The 10,727-nt window shown below is 26.3% G+C and overlaps 1 protein-coding gene across 3 annotated transcripts; it reads right to left on the bottom strand.

Annotated features, from left to right (window-relative positions):
* Positions 1-1,333: 1,333 nt before the first annotated feature.
* On the bottom strand, positions 1,334-10,721 carry LOC119682018. 3 transcript variants are annotated; one of them, XM_038095350.1, is made up of 3 exons: positions 4,695-5,049; positions 4,459-4,602; positions 1,334-1,906 (listed from the first exon to the last, which is right to left on the bottom strand). In XM_038095350.1, exon 3 carries the CDS (start codon positions 1,494-1,496, stop codon positions 1,368-1,370), a length of 129 nt encoding a protein of 42 aa, XP_037951278.1. In that variant the 5' UTR covers positions 1,497-1,906; positions 4,459-4,602; positions 4,695-5,049; the 3' UTR covers positions 1,334-1,367. The 3 variants fall into 3 exon arrangements, with proteins under 3 accessions (XP_037951278.1, XP_037951277.1, XP_037951276.1); XM_038095349.1 differs by lacking the exons at positions 4,459-4,602; positions 4,695-5,049 and adding an exon at positions 10,621-10,721; XM_038095348.1 differs by lacking the exons at positions 4,459-4,602; positions 4,695-5,049 and adding an exon at positions 3,198-3,421 and having other exon boundaries at positions 1,577-1,906.
* Between the last annotated feature and the right edge of the window lie 6 nt (positions 10,722-10,727).

The following is a 10,727-nucleotide window of genomic DNA, read 5'->3' on the forward strand; positions in this document are numbered from 1 at the left end:
TCAGACAATATGATACCGACCATACATATTGGCAAAATGAACAAAACAATTATGGAAAAAAAGTTAGATGCAAAAGTTTGGAACATATGTATAATACCTTTAATATTATACAGTTGGGTTTAAAATACTACTGTGCATACTGTGTTGAACTAGACATGGAAGAGTCGTACTATACTTTGCTGCAGACAGAAATAGTTTTTGTTTTTCTTTGTAAATAGTCAAGGCGTCATATAGGCATCATATTGCGTCAATGAGCGCAAGTGATAATAGACCATAAACAAATTGAACCAATCTTTATAATAGTCAAGGGGTTATGTAGGCAGCATCTACATATTGGATATCTTCCAAAATATCAGATTGATTGAATCAGCCGTGAGCTATGTGTAATTTAGATTCCTGACTATAACAGGGAAATTAAATTCTTGACAATATTAATAAATTTGGCACCTTTGCACGATATATACAGACAACTGATAAACACATGTTGAAAAAACCGAAAAATTGGTAGAATGACTTACATATGTAGCCAGGATCACAAGAAAACATATATTCGATAAAAATATCATAATTCAATTTTTTAATGACCAAAAGAAATGATGATGATGACTATAGATTATAGTCGAAATATTGGACAATAAAAATCTTATAAAACTAATTAATTTTTTTGAAAAAATATCATTATTTAATAACTGACCAATTAGCCCGTGAAATAATTATTTTTATAAAAATATCATCAAATGTTTTGTTCGATTGAAAAAATTTAAGAATACTTATTAATATTTTCACCAGCCCGTACCTGATTGCAAAACTTGTGCATAGCTTTAAGGGGCTAAACTTTGTCCCCGATATTAGAGTAAACTATCTTTTAAAGTTTGGTCATGGTATCGCTATGCATGGTGTCGGGCAGCCAGACCTACGTACCTAAACATATTCCTGCTTTTCTTTTCACTGTGGAGGGTAAGCGGCACATAGTCATCAATATTGATGAGCTGCCTCAATATTCCTTCTTTTTAATTCCATTGTTAATATAGTAGAAGGAACTTTAAAGTAGAAACACCGATAAAGACAATTTTTATTAAAAAGCAATAAACATATTGCTTAAAAGCATAGTATCTTTTACACAAAAAATTAACTCTTGTATATGCTATAGATTTCTATCTAATTTCCATATTCCTAAAGTTCAAAAAAAAAATATATGATACTATCAACCAAATACATACCTTATCAGAATATTTCAATAAATGAAAAACCATTAGATTAAATTGTATTATGTATATAAATAAAACTTTATTACAAAATTCATATAAGAGTATGTATACAGTATATATATATATATATATTGTAGAACTAAAAAAATATTTAAAGTTTTATCTTCTACTTTTTATGTACCTAACTGGAATTTCCGGTAAATAAATGCATATTAAAAAGATTATTGGACCAAATATGATCATGGACAACATATAAAATATTATTAAAAAAATTGTCATTGGGTCCATGCAGTATAAAAATGATGTAATTAAAATTTCAAATGTTAAAATAATGTTAATATATTTTTTATATAATTTCAAAGATTAAATTCTTTGCATATGGCATATGATAAAGAAAATATAACAAAAAAATATATATGAGTTAAATAAAAATGATTTCAAATAATATATGTAAATAATTGAAATATGTAAGCTTACATGGCTAATATCACTACAACTAGAAAAGCAAAATAGTTGCACTTATTAAATAATTATAAAAATTAGTAAAATAGTTTAAACAGGTAACTTAAGCTTTCCTGGACGATATTGGATAATCACTCCATGTAGAATTGAAGCATATTTTTTTGTTATAAATATATATTTTCGTCCATGTAAGTAAGTAAAATTTACAACACCAAAGTCAAATTTATGAACGCCACCTGAAAATATTAAAAAAAAGGTTTAAATTATATTTTAATTTTAATAAAATAAGTTATTTATATAAAAATTTCAAAACATATGAATGTATACAGACTGTAAACAATATATCACCATGGTATACTTTTTTAACTATGTCATACTAAACTTAAGCATCGTTTACGTGCAGTTCTGAAGGATATTCTAGTGGAATATATATTTCAGAACTACGTAAGACTGCATATATATTTTTCAAATGGTTTTTGTTTAATTTTTATTTTTAAAATATAAAGCTTTAGGGCTAAAATATAGAATCAGTACTGTATGTAAACTGTTTACCAGATATAAGACCTATTCACACAACATTTGTTGATTTGTAAATATGAATTTTATAGAAATATTTTTATTAGGGCAACATTAGTTAACGAAGTTATTATAGTAAACTTCAGTAGAAAAGAACAGTGATTTATTATTATTATTTGCAGCTACTTTACAATATAATATTCTTAAGGTCTATTGTAGCCCGGGTAGTTCCACTGTTCTATTAAACAAAAACAATATTTTTAACATATTTTCATATAAATTTGGAGAGAATATACATATATTTATTTATATAGTATTACAGATCAATACACTTCCTTATACAATGTGGGAAATGTATATATGCCTCTATATGCTTTCTTCATAAACTATAGTAAATGAATCTGCCCCTTCAAAATTCGTATTTTCTTGTAATATTAATAATGTTTCGTATAAATGTCTGTAACCTCTTTTTTTAGTTTTGTAAATGACATATGTATTGCTTATATATGAAAATTTCATATTTTCTAATTTTTTTTTTTTTTGAAGACTTTATATTACATATATACATATATACAAATGATAAAATTTATTTATAATGTAGTAAGAAACTCTTGAAAACGTTTCCAACTCAAACCCATGCTTTTCCGGTACTGAGTTCGCTTGAATTTGAGATTTCTTTTAAATTTGAGAACTTTTGAATTTGATAACAATTGAATTTTTATTGTAAACAAAGTTCGTAGGTAAAAATTTGGATATGGTTGTCATATATGCTTATAATTTAGATACAACAAATGTGCTAACAAAAAATGTCTTCTTGTAATATTACTATGTTTTAAAAATTTGGTTATTAGGTAAATAAAATTAAACCAAACATCAATTCCGATCAACATTTGTATATAAATCCCGGCGGAGTTTTATTCATCATCATTCATAGTTATTAGGTCCATGTAGGACCTAAGTAACATTCATATCTTTATATCTCTCAGATCTTATCGAACATTCTCATCATACCATCTCTTTCTCGGTGTTCCTTTTTTTCTGGTTGTTCTAATTTCACTCTCGAAGGTTCTGACTGCTGCTCTTTCTGGCGGAGTCCTATTAGTAAACTATATAAGTTACACTGGCAATAAACAAGAGTCATTTTAACAACATTTTCGTAGAAGTTTTATCGATCGTTTCGAAAAGATAGTGAACAAAAAAATGTAAGTAAAAATTGGTAAACTGTATAGGTTACAACAAAAATAAACCAATCATCATCAGTTTTAAAAATCTTATCGGTTAGATTAATTTTAAAATAGCTACAATATTCTATAAGTTTTGATTTTAATCTGGAAAACTTTTTTAAATGAATTTACAGTAACAAGTCTGTGTCAAAGTGATTAAAAATTTTGATTTTAAAATTATAAGATTTTGTAATCGTTTTGAAAAATGAATAGTTAATTAATTTTCTATGTATAAAACTTAGAAAAGCAAGATTTTCTTTTAATTGATATTCATATTAATTATATATATGAATATAAATATATATATTTTGTATATAATTTTATAATCGTTTATTAAAATAAATATTTAATAAATATTCTGAATATTTTACTAAAGTAAGGCTTTTTAATTATTTCATAAATCTCACTTCTTTCATTATAAGCACAGTCATTTCCGTAATATCACAATATCGAATCTCTTGTCTGAAAACATTATAAAAACAATTAACTTTCTCAAAACAATCGACGTATATATTCAAATATAAAAATTCTATAATATATATATGATGTTATTATTGTAATTTACAATCAATGTATAAAAGTAAATTTAGTAGCTTAAGGCATTGTTGCTATATAGTAACACCTTGCTCTATAATATGCATACTCTTGGTATATAATAGTATGCATAATAATTGTAAATTCATAAATAAATAAATAATTATTAAATAAAATGCATATTGAATTAAAAATATTTTTTCCTTGACTAGTTTATGGTAGTTGATTATTTAGTATTGGAAAGTTCACATAAATTTACAATTTCTTGGTTGAGTAAATGAAGTTTTTAGTAGTTAACTTATTAAGTTATTCATTTATTATTTTTATGATAATTATTTAAAGCAAGTGAATAGGGCTATCGCTTTCGTCTCTAATTAATAATATGTATCTGTAAAAATGCATATAATAAAAAATATTTTCTTTTCCTTTAAAATTGATAAAGACGAGAAGTGATTCCGGTTTTATTGCACCCACATTTTTTGATTACACAATATATAATTTTTTTAATCACTTACATATATTTCTGCTCAGTAAAATAAATACAAATTTATCTGCTGATTTCACTGTGTAACTGTAATTTGGTAACTTCGATTCAACGCCTTTTATAACGAAATATTGCGTTATCCCGGATTACTAAACTTTCAGTTTGGTGTTAAATTCTGTGATATTTATAAACACAAATTTTATGAAAAGATAAAAATATAATTAAGTCCAAAGCAAAGGCAACGAAAAAAACATTATTAATAATTACAATGAAACAAAATGTTGGAAATATTTTTAGCACTTTCTTTGTGATAATCGATATGACGTCATGCTCATAAAGATAATACTTCTAGATAAATTCAACTCATGAACGTATTGATTGAACTGAGTTTTAATTTAAGACTGATTTCAATTGCTTGAATTCTTCTAAGACTGACTTTGTTCTCAAAACTAAAGGCGCGAAAAAATAGCTTATCGAACACACTTCATGCATGGAGCTTGAGACTTAAGCTTGCAACTTAGAGTAAATAGTAAGCTTCGACGACTTGGGCATTTGGCCAGCCAATTTAAAGCTTAGAAACTGGATTCCGGACTTGACAGTTACAACCATAACTTTAGATAATGAGTCACTTATACCACAACAATAATATTCGATTTAATGTACGCATTCTTTTTCCATTCTTTTTGGACTATGCGAAATAAATTTAGTTTATTTGCTTTAAAAAATATTGTCTGTATTTCTATTGATTATAGTTTTAGTTAATAGTGAGTTTTTTGTTTTGTTCAAGGTAAACAATTTAATTTATTTAAAGTATGATTTATTTATTTCAAATTTATTCTATTATAAATGCATATAAAAAATATATCATTTTATAAATGAATCAATTCTGTAATTTATGCAAGTGAAAAAGCTTTTTATTTAGAGTACCATTAAAACACTTAATAAACACGCCCGCCTCTCTCACCTTGTTCAAATATTATTAGATTCAAAATACCTACGGACTATATCGAATGTTTACCTCTGACTAACAAAATATTTTTTAAAAATACTGCAAAATTCTTAGATCTAAAACAAAAACTAAAAAACAAATGCATTTCTTTGTATTTCTATAAATTTATTATATTTTGTATATAAATTGTTTTCATTTTATATTTTGATAAAAAATTTTTTAATTGTGATAATGTTTAAGAATAAACATAAACAAAAGCTTATAAAACTAAAAAAAAAAAAACAAAGAAAACATTTAGCGTTGGCTATACCGAAATTTAAATACCCTTCACACTGCTTAATTTTTATAAAAGTGTTCGAAATAAAAAAAATAAATATATATTTTACACAATATTCATTAATTTTTATTCGAGTAGATGTCAATGAGCACCATTTACTCTTTTTGGTGGGTGAACCTGTTAGTATCTCACTAGAAGTGTCAGATGATTTTGATGTTTATGTGAGTTGAATGTTGTAGTATCTTTATATGGCAGCAATTTGTATATAAAAATCTGTACTGAAATAAAAAATTTCATACAGAAATGTTTGTCGATTGGTGAATAAATAAATTTTGCGACATTGATTGAGATATTGAAAATTGTTTCAAATTAAAATAATGTAAATTTGTTAAGAGTTGAATTGAATTAAAAATTAATCCATTAGTTCAAAAAACAAAAGAAAGTGCAATAAAGGAATCAAATCTTTTAGTAGATATATTTTATATAAAATTTGATTACCTCCAGCTCAAAAGGTACCCGGATTTTGTAAATAAAACACACAAATTTAAATTTTATTCCAAATTTATTTTATCTTCTTCAAAATATGCTCCTTCTGAAGCGATACACATCTACCAACGCTTAACCCAATCTTCCATACACTTTTCGTAGGCCCGTGCAGGTATGGTTTTTAGTTCCTTCGGCGAACTCTCTTTTACCGACTCAATCGACTCAAAACGCTTACCACGAAGGGGCAATTTGAGTTTCGGGAACAGGAAAAAGTCGCACGGATCCAAATCTGGCGAATATGGTGCCTAAGCGATGACAATGGTGCCGTGTTTGGTCAAAAAATCGCGTACAACAAGAATTTTCCATAGTAAAAATCGCTAAATGCACTTAAGGTAGTCTCACATTAACAGCTGCTGTAATTGACAGATGGTGCTCAAATTTATACCATTTGTCAAGAAAGGGTGTACATTTTTGAAAAAGGTCTATTACTTGAGGAGTAGCTACCAAAAAACAAAATCCGGATACTTTTTGAGCAGAAGGTATAATGTCAGCTATGATAGCAGTGACTATTTTACTTAAAAGAAACTATTGTATTTAATAGAGAGGTTTCAAATAATAATAAATTGCAACAACAAAAAGTTTAATTTATTTTTAATTAATTAAATTTTTGGCTGATCATACTGCTGTATCAAGTATTGCCAAACACCCATCAACAGTGATCTTGTAATTATTTCTTACATTCAATTATTCGTAAATAATTTTTTGAGACTGTAAGTACCAAGGGTTGAACTCGTACCCTGCCAAATATGAAGCTCAGAGTCAGTGTTAGCTAAATAGTCAAAACTGTAGCTATATTTTTATTAAAGTCAATTTTTTTTTAAGAATTTTAAATTTTATATTGAGCCTTTTTTTTAGCTTATTTGTATACGTATTTCGGAAATTCGCTTTTACCTTAATTAGCAGAATTCCTAATATTAAAAACATCTATAAAATATACAACTATACAATATTTTTATATTGTATAATTAAATAAAATAATAATAAATTCATCACTCACAGAACTTATATTAACAGATTAATTATGGTATGGGCAATGGTTTGTTTGACACTTTCTCACATTCATTCTTGCACTATACATATACGATAAACATAACAGAAAATAATAAAATACTACCTATATCGTAATGGCTAAATAATTGGCTATTGGGGTTACAAATTTGCTTACTTACATTCTCTCTTGCGCATAAACACATACATCACATCATATGTAATAGCAAAACATGTATTCCTAATATTAATGTTATTTCACTTGATCTTTAACTAAAATAGACCATAAATTTATTGGGGCAATGAGTTCTTGGTTTGATTGATAGTTAATTTACTTATTTTCGCACAACCACATATACATACAATATAACAATAATAACAATAAATTATTGAATATAATAACAGTAATACTCATGTTATTTTCAACATCAATCAGTTGATAAGAAATAATAAAAATCTTGCCGGATATTAACGACTAAGCAAGGAAATAAAAATTATTTGTAAAAACTTCTCATAACATATTTTTGAAGTTAAATATGAAATTATTTTTTTATAACACCGAATCACTGAATTGTGCATTGCGAGAAAGTAATTTAAATTGTCTATTTATAATGTATAAGAAGTTTGCATTTAAGTCGTCCCTTAGTGTGAGTCGGTATAACGGATTGATTAAAAAAACTTTGTTTACTTTGCATGTGATCCCCAAATCTCAAGATATCATAACCATGCTCTCTTCTACTGCGTGGGCAGAATATCCTTCATCTTTTTCAATTCACTTTAATCTCCGAAGGAAAGTGAATTGGTTAGAAAAAATCTATTTACTTTGCACGTGATCTTTGGCATCTCCAGAAACCATAACCATGCTCTTTTCTACTGCCCGCGCAGTCTTTACCTTATTAGAAGGTCTTTCATCTTATTCAATCCGCTTTAATCTGTGAATTAAAATTGTATAATAATCTGTGGTAAAAGTCTAGCTGGTACTACTTCAATCCTGATGGCGCGAGTCCTAGAACTGTTGAAACGATTGTATTTTTGTTCTAAGATCAAATAACATGACACCATATATACGGAAAGCTTTCTGCTACCTAAAACTTAGTGGAATATATTTCAAATAATGTTAATTGACACACTCAAAACCTATCTACCTATCTCACAATCTATTTTCAATAGGATTTCATAAGCAACACTCGTACGACCATGTTATTACCTAAGTATATGATGGAATCTTGAATGTATATCTAAAAATTTAAATTTAAGTGTGAGTAGAATGTCCGGATTTATGCAATACCGATTTTATCGCTTGATAAAAATTTTACTAATAGCATAAATAATCTCAAAAGAATAACAGAATTCAAAAGCACTTACATCTATAAACTTTAATGTTAAAAATTAACATTAATTAAATTTAACATTACTTTTAAAAATCGCAATAATTTCGAATATTATTAAAGACGTAATATAAGTATATATTTTATTTACGATACCTACTAATCCAGTTCACACATATTTTTCTTTATAAAATCGCAAAAAAATATATTAATCAAATTAGTGTTTATTAATTTGTAAAACCGACGCACTTGCCTAAAATTAATAAATTTATTAAAGTGATAAGAAATAATCTAAATTAATGTATGAGTACGAGGAAAGCAGAACGTAAAGTATAAACATAAAGCCGGATATAAATACATATATTCAGTATTAATTAACTTCACTTAAAACGGAAAAAAATGTGAAAACCATAATTTACTACTCAATGAAATAACAGAATTCCATAAATTCTGTTATTTATTAACAAATCGCACCTATCGAAATTATAGTTTATATTCCATAAATAAAAAAATCTATCATTAGTTTCAATTTAGTTTAATATTAATTTTAATACTACTATACTTTGGTTTATGAACCAAAATAGTAAAATTATAATTATATTAAAATAAAAATATAAAGCTGATCCGATAGTCTGAATTTTCGGTAATTCGATTCTCTTGTAACCACAGAAAATTAATTCCAAATTTGTGTAATACACATGATATACCTTATAGTCCTTATCGACTACTGCTTCGCTAATCCGGTTCAGTTGTTATAGACATTTCTACATTTCTGCTCGTTAACGTAGTGAAATAAATCATAATTATTAGTTACGGGCATACATGTAGGTATATTTTATTCGCCTATATGCTTTGTAGGCTATTTACTTATACACTTTATCATATATAATGTGAATGTGTCATTTTATTTATGAGTTAACTTAATGGACAACAGATTATTGTTCAGTTTTAATTAAATTTCTGTTAATATGAATATATTTGCATATATAGAAATTTTCTTGGTTTTTTAATATGATTCCCAAGATCCGAAAGTTTTAGTAATCCAGATTGATCAAAATTTTAATGAATCCGGATTAGCGGAGTACTAGTTTGTGTGTTTATATAGGAAAAATTTCTAAAACTGAAAAAATATTAAGACTGTAAATAAGTTCCATTTTGGGGGCAACTCGTAATATTGGTAGTTACGAAAAAATTGAATAAAAGAATATAAATAAATATGAATACTTAAAGGCTGTTGAAGTAAGGTTATGGTGCAGAAGTATAACTTGTCCGTGGTTTAAAATAAGTTAAACACGAGGTAAGTAGGACTTAATTACGCATATTTGCAAATCAAGACCTTTTTTAGCTATAACTGAAAAAATGTTTGCAAATTATAAATGATATATTCTTTCAGATAGTTTTTTTTTTAAAGTACATGTTGATAATTTTTGTTTTTTAACAATAAGACCAGTACAGCAAAGAATACAATAGTTATTAATAATTCACAATAAATTTATTTTTTAATCTTAAATATGAAAATTCATTTTAGCATAAGGAAAGGTCATTAATTTTTAAACCTTTGTTTATCAAATACTGTCAATAAGCCAACTAAATTCACTAAATATGTTCTCGCGTATCTAATTGTCTTTAGTAGGTTGTTAATGCTCAATATCTTAAAAACTAAACTACATTGACATATAGCTTAGTAAAAAAAAATTCATCAGAATAGTTGACTTTTCTAAGAATCGCTGTCAAATACCTGATACCCATATTAATCCAATTAAAGTTATAAAGTAAAATTCTTCGGGGGAACTGAAGGTTATACTGAAAACTTCACATAGTATGTGTTTTGAAACCTGAAAAAAATATTGACCTTTGCACGATGCAATAAATGGGACCTGATTTCAATGTGACAAATAAATATTAACAAAATAAATCAAAATTTTTTTCATTTTCTGTACTTTTTGTGACATTTATTAGTACATTAATTGTATAAACTTTTTGAAATATTTATGAAGATTCCCCCGTTTTTTTAATTTTAAACAATTTAAAAATATCATGCTTAGTTTTATTTCTTTTCATTTTTATTTTATTATTTTCACGAAAATAAACTTCTTTCATACTTACATTATATAGAAGTAACTATCCATGTCCTTTTGCTTAACCTCATTTTGATTTGTTATTTTAGTATCAGGATGTTCATTAGACCCATTGGCAATGCTACCATTGCCAAT

This window comes from Teleopsis dalmanni, chromosome 2 (genome assembly GCF_002237135.1).
Source record: "Teleopsis dalmanni isolate 2A chromosome 2, ASM223713v2, whole genome shotgun sequence".
In the NCBI taxonomy this organism is placed as follows: Eukaryota; Metazoa; Arthropoda; class Insecta; order Diptera; family Diopsidae; genus Teleopsis; species Teleopsis dalmanni.

What these genes read in the sequence shown, in the direction of transcription:
- LOC119682018 (XM_038095348.1), bottom strand. Translation starts at nt 3,327, where the DNA reads ATGACTCTTGTTTATTGCCAGTGTAACTTATATAGTTTACTAATAGGA. An exon ending in GGAACACCGAGAAAGAGATG is followed by an intron (nt 1,907 to 3,197) that starts GTATGATGAGAA and finishes TAATATTTTCAG; the next exon opens with GTGGCGTTCATAAATTTGAC.